General features: G+C 39.0%; 2 protein-coding genes across 3 annotated transcripts in view; one reads left to right on the top strand and one right to left on the bottom strand.

Moving 5' to 3' along the window:
• LOC100917022 (1-phosphatidylinositol 4,5-bisphosphate phosphodiesterase epsilon-1) overlaps positions 1-3,286 on the top strand; it is a 204,035-nt gene extending 200,749 nt beyond the window's left edge. The window contains 1 exon segment of the mRNA XM_023495065.2: positions 1,542-3,286. The gene's annotated coding sequence lies outside the window, so the exon portion shown is untranslated.
• A 1,148-nt stretch (positions 3,287-4,434) lies between these two features.
• Positions 4,435-16,115, bottom strand: part of NOC3L (NOC3 like DNA replication regulator) — a 32,755-nt gene continuing 21,074 nt past the window's right edge. For both annotated transcript variants that reach the window (XM_023495073.2, XM_012540441.3), the window contains exons 14-21: positions 14,392-14,464; positions 14,248-14,311; positions 14,093-14,164; positions 12,345-12,526; positions 12,055-12,183; positions 11,582-11,679; positions 9,269-9,353; positions 4,435-8,934 (exon numbers count right to left, since the gene is read on the bottom strand). In XM_023495073.2, coding sequence (XP_023350841.1) covers positions 8,806-8,934; positions 9,269-9,353; positions 11,582-11,679; positions 12,055-12,183; positions 12,345-12,526; positions 14,093-14,164; positions 14,248-14,311; positions 14,392-14,464 — 832 coding nt within the window. In that variant the 3' untranslated portion in view covers positions 4,435-8,805. The remainder of the gene's footprint in view (positions 8,935-9,268; positions 9,354-11,581; positions 11,680-12,054; positions 12,184-12,344; positions 12,527-14,092; positions 14,165-14,247; positions 14,312-14,391; positions 14,465-16,115) is intronic.

The raw sequence follows: 16,115 nt of genomic DNA on the forward strand, positions 1-16,115 counted from the left end.
CAGGTCCCTTTCCTTCTTTATAATCTCTTTGGGATATAATCCCAGTAGTAACACTGCTGGATCAAAGGGTATGCACAGTTTGATAACTTTTTGAGCATAGTTCCAAACTACTCTCCAAAATGGTTGGACCCGTTCACAACTCCACCAACAATGCATCAATGTCCCACAAACTCAGTGTTTTCTTAAAGCTTTTGGCCAAATCCAACTCTTAAGCAATGAGTCCCCTAGTTGCCGGCACTTTAAGACACCCTCCTTACTCTGTGCACAGACTCATTAGCCCTTCTTGTGGAGGGAGAGCAAGACCAGGGCTGTTATTTCTCTGCCTAAAGCCCCTCAATGACCCCACAGCCTTCCACGCCAGGGAACACATGCCCACTGCCCAACGTGCAGGACCCTCTGCTCGCTTTCCAACCTTGATCCCTGTCTCCCCCCCAAACCAAGATGTATCGATCCCCAGCTGCCTCAGGCACGAGCTCTGCTTTGCCATCTCTGTGCCTTTTTCCTTTGCCCAACACGTCTGTTCTGTCGATTCGGTCCATAACTGGTATGTGCCAGGCTCTGTGCTATGCACTTTACAAATACCTTATTTGAGCCTTAGGAGGAAGGTGCTATTATTGCCTTGCCCCGTGTAGTTGAAGAAACAAACAGGCAGATAGATTTAAGTGCCTTAATCAGGATTATATAGCTAGGGTTAAGATGGATTTCCACTCAGATCTTTTCAACTCCAGTCCCAGGATACTCTCTGCTGGGACACCTAACTGCCATTCAAGTAGAAATGAAGTATAAACAAATAAACCCAGAGTGATTTGGGGTAAAGCTCCAGAGTCAATAAGAGGCATTGTTTGAACTTAGAGGGAAGCCAGGGCTTCTTGGGCAGGAGAACAGCCTGGGCAGAGGCATAGACATGAGAGATGCCATGTGTGAGGAGCAAGAAGGAGGCCCCTTTTACTGGACTCAGGTGCACCAAGAAAGGGAGGTCGGAATCAGTTCAGGAAGGGCTTGAAATGCCAAACACCATAGTTTGCATTTAGGTCACTGGGAGCCACAGAGAATTCTCAGACAGGCCTGCAGAGTGTTTAGTGGAGATGGGTAAGAGAGCCTTCAGGCAGAAGAACTCAGTTTAGGAGGCTCTGAGGTGAGGAGGGCCCAGACCAGGAAGACGGGTGTGTGAATGGAGAGAAAAGCATGAATTGAAGAGACGTTTTGGAAATCAACAAGCTTTAACTGGTTGAGGATGGGAGAGAAGGAGAGGGAAGAAGGGGAGATGGTTTTTTCAGAGTGGGGCTAGTGGAAGAAAGGGGATGCCCTCAGGAGGGCTGAGCTGAGGGGAAGAGAAGGGAACATTTTAGTCTCGTTGTCTGCATGGAGAGGAGTGAGCCCCTGGGGGTTAATGAAGTCACCAAGGAGTGGAGAGAGACAGGTAGGGGGAGGAGGTGGCTTATAGTCCCCACAGAGAGCCCTCCCTGGGCTGTTTTTCAAGCCCACCTCAAATAGTCTCCGCCTGTCTTCTGTCCTTCATCTTCTGTCATGTTGAATTGCAGGTGCAGTGCCCTTCCTACATGGAAAAACAAAATCAAGAAGCAGACAGCTGGAAGTGCGTGGACAGTTTCTGAGTGGAGATCTTCTTCTAGAGACAGCGTGAGGTTCTTGCTGCCCGGCCCACCTCCATCTTCCCGAGGACACCATGTGCAGGTCAGCAGGACGCCTGCACCTGTGCCCCGGGTTACACATCGTGGAGAAAGGGCTCGGCTCCTTCCACTTCCCTTGTGCAGAGAAGTGAATTTAGAGAATGCCAGTGGCTATCACGGTACATCGTGGACTCGCTGACGTTGCTGGACATTGCAGATGTGCACCCAGCTTTTAGAAGGAGATTCCTGTAGCAAACAGCCTTTGCAGAAGGCTGGAATCAGCGGTCCAAGGCCGCCACAGCGAGCCTGGATTCCCCGCATGGCGGATCTCTCGGTCTCGGTCAAGGTTCCTTCTCTGTGTTGGAGGGAGCGACAAATACGTTCGGGTACATTTTGCTGAATGTATCACCGCTCCATTCCCTCTCTTTCTAGTTTATTCTCACAAAATCTCTGATAGTGTATAACACTAATTTAATGTATCTACTGACCTCCTGACAAAAGGAACTTAAATTTTTAGCAAAACTAGTTTTTCAAGTCTGTGTTTAAAGTAAAATTATTTATTTTCTTGACCCAAGGTATGTACTGACACTGTAGTGATATATTTATTATTCGTGAGTTTTTGTATCTCTCATATTAGAAGAGTATTATTTAGGGATTGTTAAAAAGTTTCCTAATAAGAAAAACCATATTCTGAACATTTGAAATTGGCTAAAACATAAGGCAGAGTTTTGATGCCACTTGGGACAACATAACAAACATTTTTCCGTGGCAATTTTGACCATTTTGACATAGAACATCAGCAAAACATGACTTTTTTTTTTAACTCCAGGAAGAGAAAATCAAAGGTAGAGCTTGACCTTTGTGCAAGCTGTCAAACAGAAATTTGTATAATTTTGCTTTTTCTATTAATTCCATTCTAATTTAAAAGTGTCCCCACAGGGAAAAAAAGGGGGAGAAAGGGGGGTGATGTCATTAAAATGATGCTTAAGAATCTAATCTCATCCAAGTGCTCTGCTCATCCAAGTGTCAGACCTCAGTGTAATGTCCATGTGTTTAATTCTCTGCAGTAATCCTTCCAAGAGACCGGGACAGTCCACTGAGAGTGCCTGGGTCCTCCCCACATTCATCTGAAGGGCAAATGTTAGCTAAACGTCTCAGTCACAGCTGAATGCCCCCTTGTAGGTCATCCACCCTGACTCCATAAACTGTGAGGGCTCAAGCAGCCAAACCATTTCCGTGCCTGTGAAGATAACAGCAGTTCCTACTTACATAACGCTCTTCTCATAATCCTGTCAGGAAGCGACAGGTCTGTTATCCTCATTTGTAGGCAGTGGAAACCATGAGTCAGATGCAGGGGGAGGGCAGGGAGAACAGGAGTCCGCAGTCACACCAGGACCAGCTATTTCCCCCTTCAGCTGAGACCCCTGCCCCCCCCCCAAAAAAAAAAAAAAAAGGAAAATTAGTTTTTCCCAAGCTTCTCTTTTAGAAATTAAATTATTTATGGATCCAAGATACATGGTGACACTGTAGTAATAACGTTTATTACATATGACTTGATTCTGGGGGACAGAACTAACTATATTAGTTCATTAGTAATAGTCACATCAGATGTTCATAACAAAAAAAAAAGGGGGGGGGGACACTACTTATTTCTTAAACTCTATCCCTCATCAGAGAGTTCATCAAATTCCATTAAATAGTAACTAAAGCTGTTAGTTCAATTCCACTTATTAATGTTTATAGGGGACTCATTATCTGTCTGATGTGTAGTGTTTACCTCACAGTCCTATAGTTTCCCAAGTTTTGTGAAGTGGTGGTTTGGGGTTTTTGTCTTGGGGTGGGGTGTGAGGGTCACTAAGGAAATAATGCACATCTAACTTTTATCTAGATACTCAAATTGATTAAATATAAAAGTAAAGGTGTGCTAAATATCTGAAAAGTAAAATCAACTACTATATCCCTTTTCCATTGGATGATGATGTACCTATTCTGTGTACCAGTCAAAAAAAAAAGCCTCTGATGTTTCAAGTTACATAAAAATGTCACACTCTAAATCAACATGTTTTTTTTCTTCCTGTGGATGATGCCAGAACTTGAGAGTGGATCTGTTTTTCATCCTAGTCGGAATCTGGGTCACAAGCCTATGTGAGGTGTGAGCAAATGAGAAGAAACTGAACACGAAGCCAAGTGCATCAGAGACTCTTAGTTATGGCTTTTGGGTGATTTTCCTGTGTGCAAAACAATGATGGCCAACTCTAAAGCATTGGTTCCAAGGATCGTGTAAATAAGTCCATAAGAAAAATGTGTCGGAGGCCTCCGAGGGTAGTTCGGCTTTTCAATGACAAATGCTCAGGAAGCACAAGAGCTTTTTTATGAAATCCGAGCCTCTCTGGAGGATTCTCATTAAATCCCAGGCCACAAGTAGCTCATCTGTACCTTCTAAGGGTACCATCTGACTTCGCCTGTTTTTACTATTCATGTTTAAGCCAGCAGTGGTGCTCAGGGTAGATTGTTACTTGAAAGTTTTCTCAAAACGATTTTATCATAACTTTTTTTAAAAAGCTAAATATCTGATAAAATTCTTAAACTTCTTGTGCTAATTTAATCAAAAGGAAATTGTCAACAGACATTTGCCAAGGACTTCTCTTTTATCTGCCTTTTGAAGCTTGTAGTCTACTAGTACCACTCCCTTCCTCTTTCAATTTTTTATCTTCAACAATGAAATGACCCTTGATGAGTGAACACCTTGTGCCTGACATCCCACCCACCCCCATCCCCAAAAAAGGCATTAAAAAGAGGCAACTTATTTCTTACAGAAATCCAAAGTTTAATGTATTTATCAAGCTGGTCCATCACTGGTCATCACTGATCCAGAACATTAACATCACAAATGATAAGCACCATACGATGAAGGAAATTCCGCTTTCCTTGAAATTATTCATCAGGAAGGAATATGTCAGTAATGTTCAATCTCCATACTTCTTTTTTGGCATTACTAATAGTTCGGGCATACCTTTATTTCAAGAGAACCCTTCCTTACCTGGTGGCAAATACTTTAAACAAAGCTAAATTAGGAAATTCAAATGCAAAGCCAGCTTGGCTTTTAATTTAATTTCCATGTTGGAAAACAGTAGGATTTATGATATTAGTCCTTCACTCTAGCCCAGAATCTCCATGAGCTGTTGACTATGGCCATCCTGATCCCATCCAAATCCTACACTCTCACTACTTCTCTGTTCTCCCAACTACTTAAGGTTACAGTAATTACTCACTCTGAAATCAATTCAGCTTCATAAACATTAAGTAGCTCTGTCTAAATAAGGTAAAGTAGAGCAGTCTCTGGCCTCAAAGGGCTTACATCCTACTAGAAGATAAATGTGTCTATCACTAGATCTTGTTCGTACTTCTCATTTGCACTTAGAGCAGTGCTTTACATCGTTATCTGGTTCATATCAATGTATTTTCATCCCAACGATATTTTAAGCTTAAGGGGCCAGATCTTAAAAGTGTCTCTCTGCCCTTGTACTGGGCACTGATCTGTGCCTATAACAGGTACTCGATCCTTATCAAACAGATCAAAATGGTTTCAAAGCACAGCCTCCTCTCTACACATCCATCATGTTAATATTTATCACCTATTATTTTGCTGTAACTCTTATTTTGACAACTCCTAGAGAATTCAAAGACAGACAACAAACACTGTGCTCCCAGTATACATCTCAAACATGTCACACACCAAAAGCATCTACTCAGCTTTAGAGATGGGAAATTTTCATACAATGAGTGAATTTCCATTAAATTTTAAAACTGATTTTCCACCTTAAGTGCTTTCTGCCAATTTGAAGTACAATTGTATATGTATATATTTGAAAAATAAATGATTTGTGATGTCTACTGGCCTCTTCTATCTGATGTAGCCAGATTTTCAATATTACTTAGAACTTTGCCTGAGTTTTATAAATAAGCCTATCTCTTTCCATTAATTTCTAATACAAAATGAGCAGAATACCCTCACTGAAAAACCTTGGTATCAGCACATAAAAAATATTAAGACTCGAATGACAAATATCCTGAAACAAACCCAAAAATGGATTCTTCAAGCATGGGTTAAGTGAATAAGGGAGCCTCTGACATTTTATTACTCACATATTTATTATTCCAAAAGTATGAGACCTGAAACTCAAAAGAGAGGATGGAAGTGGTCTGGTTCCTTCCTATGGATCTGTAGCAACAAAGGTTCTTTTGCAGATTGTTTGCTTTTTTTTAAACTTTCATGTCATAAAAAAGTCAAAAGAATCTGCCAGACTTGAGGAAATGTGTTGTAATCAAATCATCAAAGCACTCACCATGCACCATCCCAAGATTAAAACATTTTTAAAAGTAAAAAAAAAAAGCAGATAACCCAGCTTCTGCCTAACAACTAGAACTCTCTCAGGTTCTACAAGATAGATCATTTGCTAGAGGCTGGGCCATGATAAACCAGTTCACCTGACTGTAAATAGCAGAGAGCTGGATGCTCAGGCTATGGAAAGCTAATTAATAGTGACACCCAAAGAAAGACAATCTCCCCACCCCATAGATGGTCTTTACAACCAATCTTTACAGCTATCTACTCAGGCCTAAAGGGAGATCTTTATCCACATTTTACAGGTGAAGATAGGAGTTTGGATGTTTTCTTGAGGGTAACATATATACATAACTAGTTTTTGTTTTTCTAAAGCTGACCCTTTAGCCCAAATTGAGTGCTTATTTCCCTACACTTTGTGCTGTTGGTATTATTCAGACACTTAACTCGCTCCCTAGATCTTTGGCTCTTTTCTGTTGACCTGTGTAATTATCCCAGGTCTTTGAAATTTCTTCTTCCTGAAACCTGTCACTTTCTGTCTTCCCTCCCTTATTTTCCTTCTCTCACCCATTCAAACCAATTGTGCTTTGCTTGGGGACAAGTTCACGGTTCCCCAGGCTAAGCCTCTGCTCCAACTGAATAGGGCCAACAGCATGTTGCGCTGGGTGGCGGGGTGCACGGCCCCGTTTGTGTGGTGTTCTGTTCTCTCCCTGGGCAGTCCAAAGGCTGCTCTGCCTGGCACTGGGGGTGGGGTGGGGGTACACCCCCATTTGAGCATCTAACAGGATTTTGCTCCTGGAGGACCATAGCTAAGCCAGCTATATGAAATCTTGTACAATGAGGAGGAGTGGGGGGAGGGGGCTCTGTCACTGGGAAGAGGGAGGGACTACAATGGGATGGGGAGAGCTCAGGGTTATTAAGCATCAAGTTTCTAAAATTGAGGGAATTTCTTTTTAACTTCTTTTGGACTCTGGGTGTCCTAAACCATGGAAACAGCTGAAGTTGCTTAATTTTTGATGCATAATTTCTGTCTAGGAGGAGTTTAAGAAGTTACAAAGATCAGAGTAAACATCCAGTCTTCCATCTTGTTGCTCAGGAGTCCAAAGTCTCACTTGAATTTCTTTTGAACAAGCTTTTTTGACTTATCCAAAAACAAATAAAAAAATGAACTGGGTCTCTGTAAGGTGTCACAGAGGCTCATTTGGAAGGGATCCCAAAGAATACAACAATGGCCCTGTGCACCTCAGTTATTTCTCCTTAACACTGCCCAAGATGGCTTGAGCTTTTTTCCCAGCCACGTTCTACTGCCAACTGGTACCAGTCCTACCAAGTTTGTAGTCTTCCCCTAAAAGCTCCTGATCTAACACATGTCAGCCCCTCTTCATTCTATCGCTCTGCCTTCGTTTTAACCTAAACCCAGCTTGCGAGATATTAAATCATTAAATGGCTAAGAATTTACTACTACATATCAACCACTGTTTACCTGTGTAAGTATCCAAGGTCTTTGAGATTTCTTCCTGAAATCTGTCACTTTCTGTCTTCCCTCCCTTATTTTCCTTGCTTTTTACTGCTTGTATTTCATTATGTTTGAGACATGCTCCATTCTTCTGGTCTACATCAACTTCTTTCCACATTTCTTTGTTTTCTTTATATTTCTTGTCTGTCTTAAGTATATTATAGGATTTTATGTTAATGTACCACAAGTTATTTAGCTTTTTCCTTATTATATAACATGTTTTTTGCTTCTAGGTTTGTCTGCACTTACAAGTGAAAACATTCAAAATTTCTGTGCTGTTTTGTGTTATTAGATTCCCAACAGTAGAATTAGGTCAAGGAGTTTGATTACTTTTATTGATATTCCTAGACTACCTGCCAAACAAATTCTACAAGTTTGAAGTTTTTAAGGATTATATATCTGTCCTGGCACAATCCTGCTACTTGTGTTTGTCACTGCTTTTAACCATTTTTTGCCAATTTGTTGAGTGGGAGAAATGACGCTGAGCATTTTTCCAACTGATATTTTAAAATGTTTGCTTCATCATTTGAAAATTCAGATCATTTGTGGCATGAAAATTAACATTATGATTCAACTATTTTACAAGTCAATTTTTTTAACAGAATCCTAAATTTAAAAGTTGAAGGTGCTGGAAATAGTACATGACTTCAGATTCTCTCCATCTCTGGCAGAATAAACTAGTGCTAGTAAATTTCTTCTTTCTGCCCATTCTGCCCATAATTTAAACCTGCCAAGATCATTTTTGAATCCTGGTTGCCACCTAGAGATCGATCAGTTATACCTCCAAATTCAAGTCAGATGCAAATCTGATTGAAATCTTCATTCTACTATTAGGACTCGGAGAAACTATTAGAATTAAGGCTTTTAAAAAAAAAATTTTGGTAGAATATATATTGAGACTCAATGAGACATCTTTTCATAAAAATATCAATGTTAAAAATTTTTAAAGTTTTGTTTGGTTATAAATAAGCATGGGTTTCAAAAACAAACTTTAAAAAAAGAACATAAAGAAAATAATTTTTCTCTTCTCATGGAAACCATTATCTAGATTGTTGCTACAACTAGGCCACTAAATAGAAGTATTCAAGAATTCTAAACTCTACTCCAATTTAACATGCTGTACAAGAGTTACCAATAAATGAGTCACAAAATATTTGAGAAAATATTTCCTTTTCTTCTTTCTTACGTATTCTCACTCTAGCTGGTAAAATAGTCAACACTAGGTCTTCATTTCTCAGGATAATCTTCACAAATTCACATTGAAATATATGATGCCAATAGGTACACATATGGAATCACTTTCTTCCAGCTTCCTTCTACCGTACAGATGTTTTTAAGTATCTGGTGAAATCCAGAGGAAGTTGAATAGTAGTTTCATTGCAATGAGTTCTTATTAGTTGGCTTAAATCTTCGTTTAAATATGAATCCACATGGAAAATTTTACCCTACAAAAAAACACAATGTTTACAAACTCAGTTTCTACAAGTAAAAACTTAAAAGCCAAAACTTCTGAACAAAACTGGTAAAGTTCTCTCTCAACCAATAATAGCTCAATCTTCTGGCTATAATCTAAAACAGAAAATATGGTTCTTTTACCTTACAGCTTATCTGACCACTGACCATTTCTTGAAATGAAATGGCCAGCTTTACCTCTGCAGAGACTTTCTTTCATGTCATCATCTCCTTCCAACTTTTTTCTAGCTATTCAAAAAGTCTAGCAATTCAAAAGTCAAGATAAGGGGGGAAAAAACCCACTTCAGAAAACAAAGAAAAACATACCTTCTTTGAGGGATTAGCTGACAAAACAGGAGGATTAAACGTCATTGTCTTCATACTATAGGTTTCAAAAAGTTCTATAGCTGACCTGTAATTAATTGCAAATATTGAGTATCATTTGATATTCCCAAGTTGACACTATCTCATATCATATTAAAATGACAGAACATCATCATTTCAGGAGAATTTATATAAAGAATCACAAAGAAAGTAAATGGTAATTAACATGAAATTGCCCAACAGTTGTGATACACGATTTCATTGGTATATTATTACTGAATATGATGAATAAAGAGAAATACTGGCAGACTCTGAACAGAGGAAATAATCAGAACTAAGAAAATACACAATTACTACAAAAATGTAAATGGAAAGAACAACTAAACAAATAAAATCAAATTTTGTGAAATTCTACTCCTCAACCTTAGTCCCTAAGAAAGACAGGAGTGATGAGGTACCACCTTCTTTATGGGATGGGAAGCGATGAGTGTAAAAACTACATACATATGTCATAATTTTTTTCCCCATATGTTAAGATTAGTTTTGCTGATCCCTTTTTATCCTTTGTTATAAGGAATGGGGAAGTGAAGGGGATAAACTTTACATTGGAATATATGGATAACAAATGATCAATAGAATTTTATAAAGATCATCTAAATCAACAACCATATGAAAAAAGCAAGTTATCACTACAAGGTAGATATTCCCCAAGACAGCAAAGATGAGAAAGAATCATATGGACAAAAATATTTGTAATGGCATTTTTTGTCTCAAAAGAAACTAGAAACAAAGTAGAGTACTGCACCTATGAAATGGCTTAAAATTTTGGCATGAATGTATTGAAATACTAAGCTATAAGAAGTGACTAAATAGATGATAAATTCAGAAAAATTTGGAAAATTTTAAGTGAACTATTATAGAACAGATAATTAGAACCAGGAAATTATGTCTCTTGAACTTTTCTTTCTTCACAGGAAGAGCCACCCTCTATGAAGGATTATTCTCCAAAGAATAGGGGATTTAGAGCCACAAGTACCATTAGGTATATGTCATCCATCCAGGAACACATAAGAGATAAGTTGAAATGGTTATTGACTCCCTGCATTTTTGGTCAGGGATACATTAGTGAAAAAAAATGTATTTGTCTAGAATTCTGCAAATCTAACCAAAAAGGGGTAAAAGAATGGAGAAAGAAGACTGCTTACATGTATATACATCAAGCTAGAGAGCACAGAAAGTCGACAAGTGAAGAAACAGCTATAGAAATGTCTGAAAATTGACAAAATCAAAAATGGAATCCCACCAAGTCCCAATGCTCAGGGTATTTATACACAAATGCAGAAAATGGGAGAAATTAGAGAGGCTAAGTCAAGGAGACAAATTTGACTATGTGGAAATAATTTTAATGAATATTTATAACCCTGAAGGTTTGGTAAAGACTTTTACAGAAATTATCACTTTATTCTCTCATCAACCCCCCTCAACATAAGGAAGAGATTTACTCATGGTCACAAAACTATAAATGCCAGAGATTTGGTCAAATAGACTTCAAATTTGGAATGTGACTTTCAGAGAGTATGCTTTAGTCAAAATGAAAAGGTTATAATTAAACCAAGACTGGAGGAAGATCTCATTTCCTGAGCATTCAATTTAGGGTAGAGAGAGGGATTAAAGTTCAACATGGGTAAAAAGAAAAACATTCCAGAGAGTCAAAGAGAAAGAAAAGGACTAAAAAGGCCTTGCAATCAAAAGGTAAGAAATAAGAAATGAAATTAAACAAGACTTACAGCAATACTGTACACTAATATAGCCTTCCACTAGGGGCACGAAGCTCTTGTGCACCTGCTACATCAGTGCCAAGCAGGAAAGAACAAGATGAGGACAAGCTGTCAGGAGTGTAGTCCCTAAAAAGAGCCGTCCTCTACACTGAGGAGAGACATTCAGCTGCAGCCCCTTCAGTAATCAAGTTTCCTCAACAACATGCATAGGTTTGCTGGGATCAGTCACCAGGTTAGCAGGAATCTCCTTTTCTGTTCTCTAGTACATCCTGAATCCTTATCAACCTTCATCTTCACTGTCATCTCTTTCCTACCTAAACTATCTTTGCTCTCTTTTGCAAAGAAATGTCCTAATGTTTTCAGAACTTCCAATAGCCAAGAAGGAATAAAACTGGCATTCAGAATAAAATTGAGGTCCCCCCAAAATAAAGTGTAAATGCAATCAAGTACATAAACCAATTTAAGTCTACAGTGATGAATAAACCATAATCAACGGACTCCTAAGTTTTGTTTTAAGGTGTTGTACTATGACCATCACCTCCGACTTAAATCTGGTCTGAGAGCTTCAGAACCTTCAGAGGGCGCTCCAGCAATCAGATGAGATGCAAATCTCTGAACCACAGGATGATAATGTCTCTGAAAGAAAAGTACATAATGACTACAGGCATTTGCATAAAAACCATACTAAACATACTTCTATTTGTCAATTCTTTCTCTGGAAGTGGATAATATAATGTCTATGGTCCTTTGGTGTTGACTTACATACTTATAATTATAAGTAACCTTGAACTAGAGTTCCTCATCAATATAAAAGAGGTGGCTTGACTATAAGGTCTCTACCAGTCAAGGAACAAAACCAAATATACTATCTATTATGAGAAATTTGGCAGCAATTGACATGAAACTAATGTCCATAGGAGATCAATTTATTAACTACCATAGTAGAAATAGTTATTTAAAGACCATAAGACTAAAAAAGCTCTGCCTCCTAAAGGAGACACTAAATCTCACCCGAAGTGCATGCAATTCCCAAAGAGCAGTGTTCTGAGCATTGCAGTACTCTGGCTCATCCAGTTCAGGAAGAAAAATTCCACTCCCCTGAGATTCATTGTCAAGCAGTAGATCTGTCTTTGGAAAAGTCTAAAAACAGAGCCACAGAGGAAAGGGTTATGCATCCTTTTAAGATTCCTCTGACTTATCTTCAAGATAACATAGCATGAAACCAAAAAGCTATACCCTCTCCTTTCAGTCCCCACACAAAAGTATCAAGGGCTTTCTTCAAGTGCATTCCCAACACTCACATGCATCAAAACTCTGTTGGTTGCTAGAATGCCAATACTTGAATCTGGTAGAACGTGAAGAGCTAAGGTGCAAAGGCGTTTTATGAAAGCAAGGGCTCGCTGTTGAGAAACCTGTTTTCTGCGTTTGGTCAGCATAACGTCAAGACATTGAAGGACAATTTCAACATCTTCATTAGTAGCACCTAGCACAGAGAGCAAAGATCATTTCAGGATGGGTTTCTTGTACTTTTTCATCCAAAAACCTCAGGGAAGGCTCCCCTCAGTTCCAAAGCTCAATGGGCTCCTATCATTCATCTACCAGTGATACAGAACAGATTTTCAGTCCCAATGACATGGAGATTAAGTATGTCTCTGACTAACTATAAGGATTGTAGCTTACTAGAGGACTATTACAAAAATAAGGCAGCTAGGTAGTGCAGCAAGCAGAGTTCTGGGCCTGGAGTCAGGAAGATTCCTCTCTTTCTGAGTTCAAATCCAGCCTCAGATACTTATTAGTTGTGTAATCCTAGGCAAGTCATTTTGCCTCAGTTTCTTCATCTGTAAAATGAGCTGGAGGAAGAAGGGCCAACCACTTCAGTATCATTGCTAAGAAAACTTCAAATAGGATCATGAAGAATTAGACATGATTGAAAAATGACTGAACATCACATACAAGCATGTGACACATACACCCAAAACTCCAACCCACAATGTGTTCTTGCCCCACTCATCTCCACAGCTTCCTCAGAATTCCCTCCCATGCTTCCTTCCATCCTTTCCATCACCACCTGCACTGCCAGCAGCCAGTTAGAGAAGCATTTTTCCACTCTAAGGGCTATCTGAAAAGGTTTAAATTGAATTTGCATATTACAAGGGTAAAAGAACATCCAAGGACCCACATGTGTAAAAATGTTTGTGGTAGCCCTTTTTGTAGTAAAAAGGGACTAGAAACTGAATGGATGCCCATCGGGGGGGAGCGGGGTGGGGGGGGGCGAATGGCTGAGTAAGATGGCATATGAATGTAATGGAATATTATGGTTTTATAAGAAATGACCAGAAGGATGATTTCAGAGAGCCATGGAGAGACTTACATGAACTGATGCTGAGTAACAAGAGAACATTGTATATGGTAACAAAAAGATTATTATGATCAACTGATTTGGCTCTTTTCAACAATGAGATGATTCAGGCCAATTCCAATAAACTTGAGATGGAGAGAGCCATCTGCACCCAGAGAGAGGGCTATGGGGACTGAATGTGGATCACAACATAGTATTTTCACCATTTTTTTTGTTGTCTGCTTTTTCTTTCTTTTTGATCTAAATTTTACTAAATCCAAGCACTCATTCATTATTCAAACACTAAATTCCTAGCTTCAGAACAACTAAGCAGCCACTCCATTATCCCAGACAGTGCTTAATGTCAGGTGAGTAGTATCATTGATGTCTCCTGTAAAGGACCCTTCAGCCAAAAATAAGACTCCTGCTGAGCACTATGCTTTAATGAAATGAACTAAACAATTGGAAAGAAAAGAAAAAGTGGCCTGATTTGCCTTGAAAGATCCTAATGACAAAAATAATTCTATCATATTTCAGTCTACTCAAAATTGTGCTAGTTGATCAAAAGGGGAAACTATTTTCCAATTTTACTGTAGTCACTTCATATCAGCCTATTAAAAACTGAAGTGTTGTGACAAATCTGATTTCAAAATCAATGTTCAATATCAATAAAATATATCTGATTAAAAATATGAATTATCATGAACATACCTGCATGTAATTTAAACAAGGTTTTGTAGAGATGTGTATAGAACTTCATAGGATCGATATTTAGAACATCACCTATTTAAAACAGAAAACCACATATGAAGCACAGTTCCATCCATGCTGCAGGTCACCAACACTTTACTTAGTAGAAAACTTACCTTGGCCAGAAAGAATGTGGAAAGCAGTATGAACACAATGAAGGCACTCTCGGTAACTTAGTTCCTATAAGTAAAGATGGATGTTAGGAAACATGCTTGAAAATGTCACATTCTGACAAATAATCCATCAACAAAATTACTTACGCCAGACTCTATGAGAGTATGCAGAACGACTAATAAGTCATCAAAAAACTCCACATTTATGAGATGTGCAAACCTATAATGAAACAACAGATTATACTCAAAGATAAGAGTATACCAAAGGCATGACAAACAGCTGGGAATGAAGCTTAAAAGCATCATGAAAAAAAGCATCTTTCTTGGTCCAGACCTCTATTGTCAATTTAAGAAAATCCCACTGTCAAAAGTCTACCCATCAGTGCAGATTAGTAACTATCTACAACTTCTAACCTGAACAAACTGTCTGAGGAACTAACCAGGAAATGCTGGGGTTACAAGGACACTACTCTAAAAATGTTCATAGGTAGAGTCCAAATTTTGTCAGGTGTCAAGCCAAATGCAAAAGTAAGCAGTTTCTGAATTCCCCTTGCATATCGAAATACTGTAGACATACCTGAGCCAATGCCTTGAGTCTGTGAAAGCATAATATTAGGCACTGGAACAATCCCAAAGAAACTGCCCTCAGTTAATAATGATGAGCCGATTCAAAGGGCCATATGCCTCTAATATTAATGATTGGGGGGTTGAGGGGGTAGCTCATCAGCAGACTCTCAGTGCAGTTGCTCTTTCTACTTAATCTGGCCAAGGTTTACCTCAGCCTTGATGGTGACGAGCCCCAAGGAAACAAACTGAAAATCAACCCAGGGATGGGGGGGTGTAGGGAGTGGGCATGTAGGGGAAGGTGTTGGTGGCTGAATAGGGAGCATAACCTGGGCAAATAGCACTTGGACTAGGATGGGTGACCATGCAACAAGAGAAACTGTGCTTCATGAGTGGAAGAAAGAAGAGGAAAAGGCACTGGACTTCAGGTCCTTGGAAGAATTGGTGTCTGGGAAATAAAAGGAGGCTTATATTGAATAATGAAGGTGTTATCAAAACAAAAATATTCAATAAAAACTGATTTTCAAAATAGAGAGGAAAAAATAAAGTGAAGTGGAGAATTTAATAAAGACATAAGAAAGCAGTCAAGAGGTATAAATGAGAAACCAGGAAAGTAAAACAAATAGTCATCAATTTTCAACTGAGGGGAGTAGATAAGCCAATGATGTCACAGATAAATCTGAACATCCCCTCTCCCAAGCCCACAATCACCAATTAGCTACTAGACTTTTCAAACTCAATCTGGTCAAAACTGAACTGATTTATCTTTCACTCCCAAACTCTCTCATCTCCTGCTTCTCCTGAAATCCTTGTTTTCCCAGGTCCATAAACTCATACATTACCCCCAAACCCTCACTCTCCTTGGCCCCACACGGCCAATGGATCACACAATGTTGCTGCTTCTCTCTCCATGTCCCTCTGACCTTTTAGTTCAAGTACTCATCACATCTCCCTCCTAAATCGGGGCTGAGGTCAGCTTGTTGGAGGGTCCACAAACTAACAATGTTTTATGTTTTCAAATACAATAAAAACCACCTTTAAAATGTAAAAACAATTCTTGGCTATTGAACAAACCAAAGAATGCAGTCTGCTACCTCCATCTTAAATCTCCCTGACTCTAGCCCATCCTGTACAGTACTACCAAAGTATAAATCTAACTATGTCACTCTCCAACTCTATCAACTACAAGAGCTCCCTATTACCTACAGAATAAAATATAAATCTCCTTTTGGCTTTTCAAGTCTTATAACAATAGCATCAAAGTCAAATAGAAATAAAAGCCACTAATCTGCAGGCTAAAGATCCCC

The sequence above is a fragment of the Sarcophilus harrisii genome, chromosome 2, assembly GCF_902635505.1.
Source record: "Sarcophilus harrisii chromosome 2, mSarHar1.11, whole genome shotgun sequence".
Taxonomy (NCBI): Eukaryota; Metazoa; Chordata; class Mammalia; order Dasyuromorphia; family Dasyuridae; genus Sarcophilus; species Sarcophilus harrisii.